Source organism: Xiphophorus maculatus, chromosome 15 (assembly GCF_002775205.1).
Source record: "Xiphophorus maculatus strain JP 163 A chromosome 15, X_maculatus-5.0-male, whole genome shotgun sequence".
In the NCBI taxonomy this organism is placed as follows: Eukaryota; Metazoa; Chordata; class Actinopteri; order Cyprinodontiformes; family Poeciliidae; genus Xiphophorus; species Xiphophorus maculatus.
In genome coordinates this window covers 13449501-13466001 of record NC_036457.1, presented here as the reverse complement: position 1 = coordinate 13466001, position 16501 = coordinate 13449501, and the positions used below count along the sequence as shown (strand labels likewise).

The window sequence follows — 16501 nt, the reverse complement described above, 5'->3', positions numbered from 1 at the left end:
GTGCACTCTGGTGATGTCAAATATGTGCACAGGGATGCACGAGAGGCTGCAAAAATCCTAATTAAGACAGATCAGAGCATGAGTTATGAAATGCCTTTAAAGAATTGATTGTAAGCAGTCAGCATTACCTGCAAGATCACTGATTTATGTTTTCTGCTTAATGCAGATTACTACAAAGATGTATGAAGTGTGTTTGGTTTGAGAGAGGTCAGAAGGTATCCGAGCATGAATATTTCATAGCTTTGTGTGAGCACAAATGAGGAGAGTAACACTGTTGATGTGTGAGAGTGAGTGTGCAGCCAAACAAGACCTAATAGACCAGGTCAATTTTCTTTTCATATTTCAACCTTCATTTATTTGAACCAAAAAAGAGATAAATCCACTAAACTTAAATACAAAAATAAGGGACTCAAATTTTAAAACCAATGTATGAATACAATTTACACATACATCCAGTGCTGTGAGCGAGATGACAGCATTGTGGAGAGAACAATATGGCAAAAAGAGGAGCTTGGTCAAGCCAAGACGCTTTGTTTAGGCAACTGTTGCAACCAGCTCAGGCTTTCAGAGGTCTATGAATCATTAAGTGGCTGGAGTCCGTGTCATTGGGTCTGTCCTGGTCGTAAAGCTAGCAGTAAAAAAATAGAAGGGAGACCTCCGAGAGACATCCCAAGATCCCATCTACACCCATCCCCTCCCTCTGCCGGTCTGCTCTGCTGCTGCAGAGAAGAAAGGAGTCGAATCCACTTTTTTTCCCCGGAAATCAAAGAAATCAAACCGAGTCGTGTGCGCCGTGTAAAGGTGATTTTGCTTGTTCTGTGTTAATGGGGTTGATTAGAAATCGTGTGCGCCACTCAGCACGCGTCCTAACCATGCGGGGCGTTGTCTGTTTATATGGCCGCGCTCCCTCGTTTCTCAGTACTCTCCATTTTATTGGGAAATCCACAGTGCATCGGGGTCCGTACTAAACGACGGTCCCAAAACAACAAGTCCTTATTCATATGTGTGCTTCTGGCGGGACTTAATTGTATGCGTAAGTGTGAGGGTCTTGTTAGTGTGCGCCACTAAAACGTGCGTCCATGCGCCTCGGTGACTGGAGGTGGAGAATATCAAACGGAATTCCTGGTCAGTCCTTGTCTCCGGTCACCAAAGAGAGCTCTTTAAGAATTCCACTGGCGTCCACTCTCCGCCGCTCGCGGATCATGTCTTCCAGACTCCGAAAGACCAGAGTGTGCACCCCGCTGCCGGACAGGTGCACTTTGAGGAAATACTGCTGCTCCGCAGAGTGCGCCTCCCCGCCTCCTTTGAATTCCCGTTTCCCGAAGCGGCACCAGGCAGCGAAACTTTCAGAGTTGGTCCAACAAATCTCCTCACTCCTCAGCCCTAGGTGTCCCGAAGCATTCTGCATCACCAGGTCCGGAGGAAGCGGTCGGAATCGGTACCGATTGTTGACTATTCTTCCGTGCCGACCGTTGCTGATCTCCAGCAGACTGTCCCTGCGGATTTCGCCCTTGTGCAGGTGAATAACTTGGTCGTCACGCTGGTAAATGACCCAGTGGGGGGCTTGCGCTGTGGCCACCAGCTCCAGCAGATCCCCCGGCTTGCACATAGTCAGCAAAGTTTTGGCCGAGTACACGTTCAGGTCCTCGTTTTCCCGCAGCTTGGAGAAGATGCATTCCTGGGAGCAGAACGCCGAGTACTCCACCTCACTGACCGAGAAGGGTCCCTCTTCGGCCGGGCTGTGGTCCTTGGTGAAGCCGCAGTCGGACGGAGTGCGGTCGTCCACCTCCTCCTCTTCGTCAGAGAAGAAGTAGGCGACGCCGACCCGAAGCTCGTCCTTCTCCAGCCCGGACGGATCCCCCGTGGGCAGCTCGCTGTAGTTGAGGTGGGTGATCCGATCCAGTTGGTTTCCCATCAATGACCCGGCAAGGCAGAGGCATGGACTGCGGTGTCTGGGAGTGAAATTGACAACACGGAAAGCATGAAAACACCGCCTTTCACAAAACAATGACTTTACGCACAAAATCGATTGTAGCTATTCTAAGAAAACACCCCAAACCAGCAAGGATCAGTGCGCAAGGGGGAAAAAGGTGTCATATTACTGAGTCAATCAATGATCCACTGCCCCTTGCTCCCTCACACTCAGTCGTAAATCACTACATCCGATGGAATGTAAGAAAGCCAAACAAACAGGCAGCTGCAGCATAAAAACTATGATCCACTTTATATAAAGGCCAATCTTTACGCACAGCAATAAACGTAGAAAGCAGGATAAAACAGGATACCTGTGCGCTCCCGAGGGCGAATGATTAGATATCCTTATGATCCATGAGTACAGAGGGCTGCTCAGTCCTCTGCTCTCCTTCTGTCTCTTTCTTTCCCCTCTTTCTTCTCTCGCTTCTCCTTCAGTGTTTGCAGCACGCACCGGGCGCTCCGGCTGCAGTGCGAAGCTCGTACTTCACATCTTTCTGGCACCAACTCCATTTAAGTACCACGGAGAGCTCCGCCTCCTCCGACGCGCTCCGCCCTCAGTGGACCTCTTTCACGGTGTCCTGTTACCTCCGGACCAATAAAAACCCTCCGAGAGTCTGCCACTCAGCCATCAGACCCAATCAGGTGGGCTCAGAGGCGGCTGGCGGCGACAGACGGCTGTTACTGTGGTGTGGCCTTTTTGTTTTCAGTGAGCTGTGCTATTCTTTGTGATCAGCAGAGTCCCCGCGCAACTTCAATGAGGACTCCCGTTCAGACGAGATAAGATGCAACATAATCTCACAACAAGCAGATAAGACAGCACTTGGTAAATACAGTGTGCTGCAAAACATTTCCCTGCTAAACTTTTTTTATTTTTTTTTTAAATAGATATTTCTTACAAGTTACAGCAAGAAACTTCCAAAATTTTATTTCGAGTTTTTTGGGGGGGATCGATAAACGCAAAGTAGAGTTTGATTGTAAAATAAAAGAAAAACATTCATGGTTTAAGACTTTTTATATGTCTGCACGGAGACATAAGAGCTGATGAGAAGATGGAGTGAGCAAAATAAATAGATATCCTGGAGGATAGACAAAGAATTAAATTAACAAAGAAGAAAATGACAACAGAGATATATCCTAAAAGAGGTTTGGAGCTGCAGTTGCAGTAAGGTTGTCTTTGGAAAGAAATACAAAATGTATACAAATACAAAAATTCCTCTTTTTACACTTACGCACAACTTTGTGTTGGTGTATCAAATAAAATCCCAATAAAATACGTGTGAGTTTGTGTTTGTAGCATGATGAAATTTGAAATGTTAAACCGAATAAGTGGATAGCAAGCTGCCCTGTACCATGCCAGCACCTTTTGTGACACACGAGGAGCTTCCACCCTCTACTTCCCATGAGTGGCCTGTAAATATTTTTTTCACCAGGCAGCAGACTCACTGACATCTGTCACCATATGAGGATTGTGTCGCTGGTGTAGGGAGGGGCCCTGCAGGTGTGTTTCTGACAGCAAGAAAGAAATAAAACAAAGGACTCCGCAGGATGCTTTGTTCAAAAATCTGTGATATTACTCTCCACTGATGTTGTGCCTGAGAACCAAAATAAAGATGAAATGAAGTGTGCATCACATTGCAGCGTGTGACTCACTTTTGCATGCATAATATATTGAGTATTTATTGTTTTGGTTTTTTTGCAAGATAAATGTGAGTACACTTATGCCATCTTCTCTGAAGTGATGTCTTTCTTTTCATCACTACTGCCCACAGCAGATAGCCATCTTAGCATTTATATTAGACCCCTCTCCATGAAGATAATATTTCCTCTTCACACCCCAGTCTTCAAAATCTGTTAATCTTTTTTTTTCTTCTTCTTCTGGCAGCATCTGGAGAGCTGTGAGGAGTTGCTGCTGTCTTTTTTTTTCTTCCTCTCCCAGATGGTTGGAGATAGCAGCTTTCAGCTGCCCCTGGACTTTGTTTCCATCAGTGACAAGCAGAGCAAGCAGGAAGCTTTTTCCACTAAGTGAGATATGATTGTGCTTGCAGGGGTGCCCACGCAGACCAAAAAGGACAAAGTCAGATTTCCATATGGCCGTTTGCATGTCCTCCTTTTTGTTTACAGCTGCAAACCTGAGAGCAGGAGTGCATGTATGTGACCGATTGCCTTTTTACAACCATAAAAGCAGGGCTGTGTGATTCATTTATGATGTATGATGCCCTTTGTGTGTATCAGTGCACTTTAACTCCGACTGAGAGTGAGAGAAACAGACTGGGTAGTAAATAAGATTTTTCATGGCAGCCCCACACGCATTGTGTCACGGGACCACCAGTAATGGCTTTGGCTACAGCTCTTCCTCTGTTCTCCTGCCACCTGTAATCTACAATGAACAGAAATTAGTTACCTTTGAGGATACTAACTTCCCTGGACACACACAAATATACACACTTTCTACTCAACTTATTCCCTTTTATTTCTACTGCAGTTACTTTTCAGAGTTTCCTCACACACTTAGCTAATCATATTGGGTGTAATAAGGCAGGTTGCAGACAGTGGTGGAATAACTACTGAGACAGAGTGATATTTCACAACACCAATAATTGGATACGTCTCTATTCCCTAATTACTAACTAAATCATCTACTCTACTGTGCAATGCAAATAAAACTGTCTGACACACACACGCATACACCCCGTCAGTTATTTACAGATTTATATCCTAACAGATTAACATCTCTGTCTGTCTCACATGCGACCAATAAATTGACCAATAAACATCTAAAAATGCATGTCTGTCTTTTCTTTTGTTCTTGCAGCTAAACAGCAACCTCTCATACTGCAGAATCCATCCATCCATCCATCCATCCATCCATCCATCCATCCATCCATCCATCCATCCATCCATCCATCCATCCATCCATCCCTCTCTCCCTCCCTCTGTCTGTCTGTCTGTCTGTCTGTCTATCTATCTTTAACATTTTAAGAACGTTTCCCAGTCTGATCAAAATTGTGGTACTTGGTCTTCATAGTAAATGTTTTGTTTGGTCGCCCTCAGCATACTATCTTGAAACATGGTGGTGACATCATTATGCTGTGGGGATACTTTTTTCTGAGGGTGATCAGAGATGATGGCGCATAAATGCTGTTAGAGGCCATAAAATGAGTCAGTCAGAGCTACGGTGGAGTAATTTTTCTTGAGAATATCCATGTGTTAGAATGGCCTAATCATAGTAAAAACCTGAATATGTTGCATGAGTTCAAATTGAAATTTTTATCCATTCTAACCGAGTTTGAGTACATCTTTAAAGAAGGATGTGCAACAACTTCAGTCTCAAGTTGTATAAAATTTTGTGATAACCGTTAAACATTATTCATTTTCCTACCTGAAAATGAATGAGATGAGATTAATGTGACATTGTTGTGTCACATTAATCTCAATGAAAAGTTGGTTTGTGGCTTTAACAAGGCAGAATGTAAAAAGTTCATGAAAAGCACAGTGAATAGGCACAGTATCGGTGTGTACTTTGAGAGAATATTGCACAGTGCATAGTTATAAACCCTTGGGGCACAAGCACATGTATTTTCATTGCTTTGGTGTAAAATAGAGCACTGAAGACAGATTTTCTGCTCTTTGTGTGTACCTGTTTTGTGTTTGAGCTCCCTGCACTGAAGAACACATGGAATGCAAATCTCTGAGAGCTGCATAATCTCATTGTTGTAAAAATGTTTTATGCAAGTGGAAATTTTAGGTTATTATCATAAGAAAAAGAGCCAGTTTCCTCTGGGTTTCCTCTATAGAAACCCCATAGGTAACACAAAATTCCACTGTAAGCTCTTTTGTGTGATACTCTATTGATCCCTGCGGGAAAAATAATCCTCCTGCTTGTATCTTTTGCTTGGAGGTCAAAGAGCAGGGTCAGCCGCCGAGCAGTGTCAGACAGAAATATTACTGCACTTGGCCACAGTGATTTCAAAGCTGTTGGAGCCGATTGCTCGGTGTATGGAGTGGCTCTGTGATCTATTTGGTGAGGATCCAAACATAACAGTCAGCAGAACAGCCTGGCTATGTGCCAGCAAAACAATACAGCAGCATCAAATATTGCTCTGCGTTTTTCCTCTGTGACATGGACTATTATGTAAATGCTAAAGGACCAGTGTAACATTTTGAATGAAGGTTGCTGTAAGTTATGTTTTGCCCTGTGGATCTGCATGTAATAATTCAGGAAACACAGTTCTACTTGTTGAAACGTGAATTGGAATTATAATGAACTGATTAGTTTTTACACTGATTAAAAACAAAATTTGAACTGAAACCTTAGGGAATTTATGCTCTTAGATAAACATTAGATGTCAGAATGCAATGTCAGAATCCCACCATATAATTTATGACCACGAGTGTGTGAGTGAGGGCTTTGTAGATGTAAAAGCCATATAGATGGGGGATTAATAAATTACTAGCAAGAGACTTCAAGTAAGTCTGACTCTGGTTTGAATCAATCAGCTTCCATCCTCCTGCAAGAGATTACAACCTCAATTCCAGTAAAGTTGGAAAATTGTGAAAAACATAAACAGAATACAATAATTTGCTAATTCTTTCCAATCTATAGGCAGTCAAATTCACTACAAAGCCAAGATATTTCTTGTTAAACTGTATGCATTTTTTTTTAAATTTGCAAATATTTACTTATTTGAATTTTGATGCCTCTATGTGTGAGGATTCAACACCATGAATGCTGCAATCGGTGCACTGACCCATGTAAGATGACGGCTCATGTAAGACAAAACTGAAACAAAATTTAAACAGCTGCTTAAGTTGTAAAGATGATCTGACAGAGTTGGTGTGTTGGTCACCGAAACACTGAATTTCGCTGCACATGGACATTTGTTTATTTAAACTTTTCAATGACCTGTGAAATATAACGCCCTTGAACCTTGTTATCTAGTTGTCCTAGTGTTGACAATTAGTAGCAAACTAATTAGCTAATGAGAATAAAACATCGGTTTGTGAAATTGGAATGATATTCTTTAAAAAAAAAAAAATATATATATATATATCCCAAGTCTTATGGATTTAGGATAAGCACTTAAAAAGAGTGCTTTCTGTTTTTAACATGTGAGGTTTTGGTCAAGATAAAATCACAGTTAGATCTTCAAGTAAGTGGGATAAAGTTTTGTCTTACATGAGCCTTCATTTTACATGGGTCAGTGCACCAATTGCAGCTTTCTCACAGATCGTAGATTATCATTTTTTGATTTCAATTTTAGCCAGTGCCATTTTTTTGATTGAAATGTCGCTCAATATAGGAAGAAAGTCTCTGAGTTGGGAACAGTGGTGTCACTATTGATAACTACAAGCTTGCAGACATGACCTGGTAGGCCAGTCTATCAGTCAAATCTCTCTCTGCAGAGCAGAAGAGAAAAGTGGCTGATTTTTAAACCTTTGCTGAAGTAGAAAAGGTCAGAGGATGAGACTGACTTCACGCAAATATCGACCGATCACTGATCTCTCAAAATTGAGGAAATCGGCTTGAAATTGGCTCGATTTTGTGTTGGTAGTAAAAACATTGCAGAGGTAGTAAAAAATGGTAGTAAAAAATAGTAAATTCAACTCTGGGATTCTTGTATAAACCCTGTTATGGTATTTAGGTTAAACTCCAACCTTGATAATCATGTGAGAACAGAAACAAACACAGAGGGGAACCAGCAGCTAATGTGCAGACACCATTATGTGTTTAACAACATAAACAGTGAAAACAAAGCTGTTAAATAGTGCCAAGCAGAAGTGATCATTTATTTCTAATGTATTTTACCATTGCATAAACATAGGTAGATTCATTCACATGTATTTGGGGAAATTCAGTCTGCTTACCCATTTTACACACAGGCTTGCATCTTTTAACAGAGCACATCATCTGTTTGTTAGTCTTACGGTGTTCTTTTTTTCAAAATAGCCATCGTAATTTCCTAACAATATGCCATAGGATTTCCTTTTTGTTTTGGTTATTCTTTGTATCAGCTCCTTTCATTTTGAGTTTCATAAAACGTTGAACATTGGCCCAAATTACAGCATAAACAACCAGATCAATACAATTCCTGATGGAAATCACTCGAGCCTCCCCAGCATATGAATTGTGCTATAAACAGAAAATGCTACGCATCGTGTCCAAGCATCTGTTTTTCCAAGCATGAGAATGAGGGACATTTAGAAATGCTTTGTCTCACTGCGAGTTAAAATTGCCAAAGGGGGTTGGTCCTGGGTTTAGAGATGGTAAAAACTTGTCACCATAAATTTGATGTTTTGGATCATAACAGCTTTAGCAGACACTTGCAGTAACACGTTTCCATTCAAGTCTTTTTACTGGCCTGGTTTACATCCAACCTGCCACATATGGCATCAATCTGTCCCTCGTGAGTCTGCAGGGGAAGACATTTGGAATAGTTTGGTTGTGAAACAATTCTGTAGCCAGTCTGAAGGATTGAATTGGCAAAAAAGTGTTTTTGGGTAAGATTGGTTCCAGAAATCTTCCTCCATGTTTCTCCAAACAAAACCAGTACTCCTGCCACAATTTATTGCTTCCTTTGTTTTACCCTGGCTGCTTGTGTACAATGATTACCGCATTAAATATGTTTGGGGTTCCGGTGTTTTTCATCATGAATCTTGTGCTCATTCCAGAATTTGAAATTTTCCCCAATTTTACAACGGTGTTATTTTTACACGACTTGTCTTGATTTTTCTGATACCTCTTGAGTTGGATGTCTATTGAAGTTCGTCTATGTCTGAGTCCCATGTTTTGTTCCAGCTTTGTGTCCCACTGAAAGGCAGTGTCTTCAATCAGGTCTTATCAGCCCTCCTCAGACTGTGGGTTGTGACTCATTCAGAAAGGTGTCATTTGACACATGTGAAGCCCATCGACGTGGCCCTGAATGCTAAGCTTCACTGATTCAACTCTGCTCCACCTTTAAGGCAGTTCTTTTCTAAAAAAAAGTTGTCCCTTTTGAGAAACTCTCTATGCATAAAGGTAGAAATGCTGCATTATGTCTTTTTGTAATAAAGCCAGTAAAACTATCATTAAATTTACTGCAATCATAAATATCTCTGCAAAAATCGAGTGAGTTAACAGAAGATTGTGGCTCAACAACCTGCGTTACGACATTATTCCTTTGTATGTCTGCTTTTTAAGACTAGCTTCAGAAAAGCCTCTGGACTACTTTATGTGATTGTTGACAGAAGGGAACGATGGATCACAAAATGACTATTGACTCTCTACAGGCTCTCCTTAATGAGATAAACAAAAACATATAGGGCAAAACATATAAAAAGTAGAAAAGGAGAATTTACATCTGAATTTTGTTATATTATTTTTATAATTATTTATAGAACACTGACAAAGTCCTATCTTCCAACAGATGCAGGACATCAAACTGCACTTATCACTTTTTTGATGCTAATCAGCAAACATTTAATATGTTAAATATTTTTAACACATAAAAGCTGCCTGCTGGTAACTCTCAGCTGTTTCACATGCCTTTATTGTGCACACATCTATCTGTGAAGGTGGGTGAATATCTGACACACTGCAACAGAGAAAATTCTATTTTGTCATGTGAAGTAAAGTTTACAGCAAGAAATGCATTTGATATATCTGAAGCACTTGTTTTGTTGTTTAAATGAAAAATCAGATGAATGTCAAGATGCCTGAGAAAAATGAAACATCTTAAACATAAGAAAATGCCTAAAGAGGAAGGACTGTCAATAAAAGCAGATTAAAATGATTAATCTAAAAACTGAACTCAAACATCTTTCTCACAAAAATTGAACATTTTGTAATTTCCTTAGCTTTGTTTTATTACATTCATTCATTAATAGATTTACCAATTTCATCCAGAATATTTTCCCCTGAAGAGATTCAGCTTAAATCAATATTCAACAACAATAGACGCCCGGCTCTCAGAGTGATGAATTTAATGCATACATATCACAGGAGGTATTGATGTGAAGTGTTTTGGCATTTTGCCCTCATGTGCTGAAATGAATATTACTAATCTGGGCCTCTACCCCTTCTCCTCCCTCCCGTGTCTGTGCCTTGTCCGGTCCATTGGTATGCGGGGTAATGTTGGCTGATGTTTTCAGGCGAGGGATAAAGCTGTAATCAGTGCCAATGAAGCAGCTCTTGTCCCATAGCACAAATGTGCCAACATCAGCAACACCAGTCGGCCATGCGTAGCCGCATGTGTGTGTGAATGTCTGCGCTTTTCATTGCTGTGAGAAAGGGAGTAGCATCAGAAGAGCCAAACAGAGGTCATTTTCCTGAATACAATTTTTTTTATGACTTCTTTTGCACTTGTACTCTGTACATGCTGTGAAATACATTTGCAACCCTTGAAAAGCAACAGTTACTTTTCTGTGGTTCCATCTCTGCCTAGGCTGTTATTTGAAGAGACATGTATCCTTACCACTCAAACATAAATTTCACATGTGTACAACTTGAACACACTGGCTTAAAATCCAAGGTCCTGATGCAACAGCTGTGAAATGTTTTCCAGAAAAAAAAAAAAAAAAACATTGACTTAACTACTTCTGTTTTAACAGTAAAGAGGGAAAGTATTTAATTAATGCTTTAGTACAAAAAGTATAGCCAAAACACTAGAACTGTACGAAATTAAAATTTGGTCATATCACATAACTGTGATGTGAATTAGAAGATGAAAGATGAACCTTGAACTTAGAGAGCCAAATCGCTCTTGAGCCCTACGCCGCAACATCAAAAGCCCTAGCAGAGCAGCTAATTGCTTTGAGAATGACAGGGAGCGGCTTCCAGCTGGCAGCTCCTGCATGCGGCAGTGTGTGTAAGCAAACCTCACCCTGATAAGTAAAGGTTAAAACAATTAACGCATTGAGAACAATGGCCTTAGCCATGATTATCCTCCTTTGCCGTTTTAACCAATGCATGTTTGCCTGTTTAAGAAAAGCTCATTTTCGCTTTACAATTTGATCTTAACAGCTACCACTTGCTCAATCTTTGAAAAAAGAAAAACAAGCTACAAGTTTGCTTTTTATTGTCAAAAGATTTGCTGAAACTTTATGCATTTTAAATGTTGAAGAAAAATATATTTATGATAGAACCAATCTCTGTTGATATCAGGTAGAGAAGAATGCTTAAAAATAAATATGTACTACAATGTAAGTTTTATATCAGAGATGAGCATGCCAGATTCTTCCTTCCCAGGTTTTGTTTCTCCACATTTAGAATGTAAAGCTCAGAGAAAGAGGTTTGGAAAACACTGTTTTCTGTTATTAACAGCATATACTATCTATTTTTACTGTAAATACGCTGTCATCAGTTAGAAACAAGGACCCCAGGGTGTGAAAAACCTTATCTTTTTTCAGGTTAACTTCATTTATTTGAGTGCTGTTTGTGCTTTTGTTCAGATTCTGCATCTCCTGTACAAGGCTGCTTATTTCCCATAGGGAGAAATTTTTGTGGCCAGCAGTTCTCCGCAGGAGATGCAGCCCTTTTTCCAGAAATGTACCAGCAGTGGTTATAAGATAGATGACTGATGTCACCTGATACTAATTCTCTCTTGACGTACTTTCCCAAATTTCTGTATTTTTAAGGCTGTGATGCTTGTCACACGTCTCAAGACTAATGCTACCACACCTTCAAAAGAGCTCTTTTGGTTTTAAACTGTCACTTTGTTTTCTGCAAATTGCTTTACTGCCAGATTCAGCCAATCACGTTGCAACAAGCTTGCAACAACAATTTTCACCTTGCTGAATCTGGCCTTGAAAATGTTTCATTTCTTTGCAGAATGCGCAGAAGCCTTCACATGTCATCTTTTCCATCTGAGTATGACTGAATATATCAGTGTTTTCCAGAGACGAGGCAGATTCAACATTTGACTACCTCATATGTATTCTGGACTCGGTATTCTAATCTTCTGTCAAATAGCCTTGTCGAACTTTGCTTCCTACAGTTGCTGCCTTGACCTGATTATTGTGTGGGGGTGTGTATGATGAGTGAAAAGAAGGACAAAGACGAACATGCAGCATGTTAGAGGTTTAAATCATGGTATTATAATCTGCTAAAGGTAATTTTCCAGCATCCCTAGAGAACAGGCACACATATAGCCATATTCTGAGCTCGTATCTTTGAGCTTTGACACAGCAGCACTCGATGATAAATTAAATGCAGGCCAGTGTTGGGGAATTACCTGTATAACACTTTGGCAAAGTTAAGATAGGTTACGATTCAATCTCACACCCACAGCCCCCATATCGGCCCAGTAATATGTCATGAGGCTCACACTAATGAAATTCCAGTTTCACAGCTAATGAGGCAGTAAATTTAGGAGCCAAACCTGTGTTGGCTCAAGGTTTCTCCAGTCTTTATGTTTCTACATGCTTTTATATTTTGTATTTAGTGGTCAGTTTGCACTCCAAGAAAAAGCCGATACACCATCTGCTTTTTTTGCAAAAAAGAAAAAAAAGAAATACCCCAGAAGTGAACTTCCTTTTTAAGTCTTAACCTCCTGAGACCCGGGCTTTTGTTTGATGTGCATTTTTTATGTCTCCTTACTATTTGGGATTAGTATGACCTAATTTTAGTTGAAATTAAATTTTAGCTTTCTATGTGCTCTTGAACTATGTCAAAACCAATGCCCTCATATGAGGACAATGGGTCTGTTTTTGCATATACATTTATCCTTGTCATTTGGGATCATAAGGACCCAATTGGCCTAAAAATGAAATTTCAGCTTTCTACAATAAGTGGTTTTCTCAAAACCCAATGTCCTCAGACGAGGACATTGGGTCTATCTGTGTGACGATAAGACCATTCAATCAATGTTATTATTTACATCTGTGTTTACAAAAATGTAATGTCCTCATATGAGGATGCAGGGTCTCAGGAGGTTAATTGTAATTTGATAACATGTTGAGCTTTACTGATAATCATATCTAATGCAAATAAGACGCAGTGAAACTCATGCAGCGAATCCCGAATGTGTACATGTCCATGCTTAAAACCAAGACTTTTGTTAGCTAAAGTATTGATACCATAAAGAATAATTTCAAACTTTTTCCACTAATGATGCAACATTCATTTTGTACAACACAACAAATGTGTTAGGAGTAACATATTGTATATGATCTTAACATATGATGTTATGTCTTTCAGCATTCCATGTTTTGATTAGACAATCTGTACCCATTTTACATTTTAGAAATCACCTAAACCTATTAGATTGTAAGGGCATCCCTTGTCTTCAGGTGACTCTACAGATATTTAACTTTTGTGTTGAATGTCTGTTTTATAATGTATTTACCACCAATGGAAAAAAAAAAATCTTCACTTTCCTGCCAAGTTTTGTTTTTTGAACAATAACAATATTTATTGTTAATCTGTTGCTAGGAGATGAGTGCGTTTTCTGGTAACGGAGTTCCACAAAGTTAACATTTGATCTTGTCTCTAAGCAGATAAGTAGTATTTCAAAAGAGCTTATTTTTATGAACAATAATTAATTTGGTGTTTAGAGATGAGAGCTTTTTGTGAAATGAAATATATTGAAATATACCTTGGTTAAAAACTAAATTTAAGTTAACTTTATGTAATTTTCAGTTAAAAGAATGAAAGAATAACTTGTCAGAATTTTGCTTTGTTTATTAAAAGGAGAGGTATTATGTATTTTCCAGGCTCATAGTTCCCTTTAGCACAATCAAGAAAGTTACCTTCAGTTGTTGTAAATTTAGAAACACCTTACTAGTAGGGTGTTATCAAACATGTGGAAACATCTGAGTGGCATAAAATGCAACAGAATCATCAGAATGGTACAAGAGTGCAAATATGGTTTCATTATGTCTTCAAAATGCAATTTAGGTCAAAATATTCCTTTTATTTCCATGATTACATGCTTTAAAAATGATATTTTCTGGGTTAAACAAGGAGAAAGTTCTTTGTTGTCTGATTACATGTAAGATATCAATTTAGTATCAATATATTCCGTAGTAAATGTCTTTCTTTTTCAGCTGTCTTGAGAAATTAAGCCAAGGCAGTGCAGTGTATGTGCAGTGATTTTTTTCCAAGCTTTGCACACATGCACAGGGAAGATCAGGGGTTCAAAAAAGCTTCAAATTTGTTTAACTCTGGCCTGAGCTGCTTTGACCTCTGTGGGTCATATTGACCTTTGATACTGGCAGACTGAATAGAAGATAAAACGGATTAAGGTTAGGTTAGGTTACTTGGATTTTTAAACTTCAGACAAGCAGAAAAGAAAATGTAGGGAGCACCCAAGACAGTCTGTTCCCTTGGAGAAATAAAAGCAAACAGAAACAGCGGCATATTACAAAAAAGCAGTAAATCTTCCAGAGTCTGCCAGCCACCTCTAACAGACTTGACATTGGAGTTACTGCAGGGCCATTGAGTTCAATAACATCACAATGTTTTAGATTCGAGTTTTCAAAATTGCCTCCACCAGCTTAGGTCAGTTCAGGACCCCATTTTCTTCTCCATAATGTGGCAGTAAGCATCACTTCCTTCATTGTTTTTTATGCCAAGAACGCAGTGGTAATGGAAAAGACAGGCACATATTCCTGTCAAATCATAAAGTTTAATAACTGCTGCCATTATAGCCTATGATGTTTCACTACAGCTTTTATGCAACCCTAAAAACACACACACAACCCACTGGGGGGAATAATATGCAGATCTCAAGCTGGTGGGATCAGATGTGGACAAGAGCAGCAGGTGGGGGTTCAGAAACCTAACACTGCCGATTCAAAACAGAGAGCACAGCATCGCTGTGGCAGCTCTCACTTCCTTTAGTAATCAAAATGGTTATTTATTTTTCTCCCTTTGTTTTGTTTCTAGTTCAGGTGAGCAGGAAACTGAACAAAATGGGGCATAAAAATGTTCACTTTTCAACCATAGGAAGACAATTATCAAATTAAAGCAAAAAAAAAAAAGAAACAACAAAAAAACCAACATCATAATTGTTCCTCGATTTAGGGGAACACTCAGCTTCTGTTACATAATGGGCTGCAAAAGAGTCAGCAAGCAATTAGTGCAGCTGCTCCTTTGTGTTCTGCTGTTTATGCTAATTAGAAAGTCAAAGAAGGTGCTGGTCATAGAATATCCTGAAAAGGACGTGTTCTCTACGGCTACAAGGCAGAGGGATGTTTCATCCTTTACCTTCCTGAAAGGTGCTGATAACTTGTGTACCTGGCCTCATCTGTGCAAACACATTTTCATTTCTACTGCGACTGCAAGAATACATTTGTTGGTAAAAGCTTGAAATGAAATTATGAGGAAGTCACAATGTGTGGAGGATGTGTGAAGAGGTGTTATGACTCTCCCAACTACATTTATTTTCACACGGCCTGGTTAAAATGCGTAAAAATCTTCCAAATAACATCTTCTTTGCATGTAGTAGCATAATCTAATGCAACTTTTTTGTTTGTTTTTTTTAAACAACCTTTTATTTGAAGAAAAAAGAATCTATATTATTAAGAACAAACACATTCACAGTAATTAGATACACAATAAATCTTACAAAACACAGTAACATTTTTGTAGTAGTAGTACTTGGATAACCAACCTGATAAAAAAAAAAGAAATTCAACCCTATAAAGGTTTGGCAAAATGTTTCGTTGAAATTTAATTGAAGATATCCTTTATACTCCAAAATATTTTGATATACATTTAACAGAAGCAAAACAATAGAAATAAAATACTTTTCAGAAAGTGGACATTGTGTGACATGTGTCCACTTGACAACATTTTAAATCCCGTTTTATAAATTCAAACAATAAAGCAACAAAATAATGAAAACATTTCTAAAATGTAAAACAATATAAGGTCATATTATAGGCTGTATCTAGACATTTAGTAAGGTGACTAAAGTAACACATACTAACTAGCAATTTTGTTTTGTCCGTGTCTAATCAAGTGGAAACTAAAATATTGGCAAGCATAAAAGAAATTTCCCAAGAGAAGTAACTGGTGGAAATCTTTTACTCAGGGACTGAGTGTTTAATGACTTACATTCAAGCATATCTTGGTGAATAAAACAGAATTGTTTAATGTCAGACCAGTGTAATGTGATTGCACGAATGAAATTAAGTTTAAGCCTAATGTCGCTTTGAGTCACAGTTATCAACGCATATAATTGCAGATTTATTTAATAAAAAAATGTAAAAGATTATAGAGAATTTTGGTGTATTTAAAATGCAACGATCTGCAGGGGGATGACATCTTATTCTGCATGTTTAACCTATACATCATGAAAGGGGAACACATGACACAATCCCTGCAGTAAATCCCCAAACTTTTCTTTAACAACATGCCAAAAATGATTCAAAAGGGCTACTTCACCTTCCAATGTAATTTGCTGTGAAATATGGGGCAAAGCACCAAGAAAAATGACTCCTTAGTCAGTTGGAGGTCAGACATAAAGTGCCTCCACATTTTTATTGTAGACACAGGTTGTGTCACATCAGCCATTAAAACACTGAAAGCTACATGCAGACTCCCAAC

General features: G+C 39.1%; 1 protein-coding gene across 1 annotated transcript; it reads right to left on the bottom strand.

Annotated features, from left to right (window-relative positions):
- Positions 1 to 323: 323 nt before the first annotated feature.
- On the bottom strand, positions 324 to 2499 carry fam84a (family with sequence similarity 84 member A). The gene is given in 3 exon segments (XM_005800244.3): positions 324 to 1952; positions 2286 to 2415; positions 2418 to 2499. Coding segments are annotated over 3 exon segments (1023 nt in total). The 5' UTR covers positions 2485 to 2499; the 3' UTR covers positions 324 to 1126.
- Positions 2500 to 16501: the final 14002 nt, after the last annotated feature.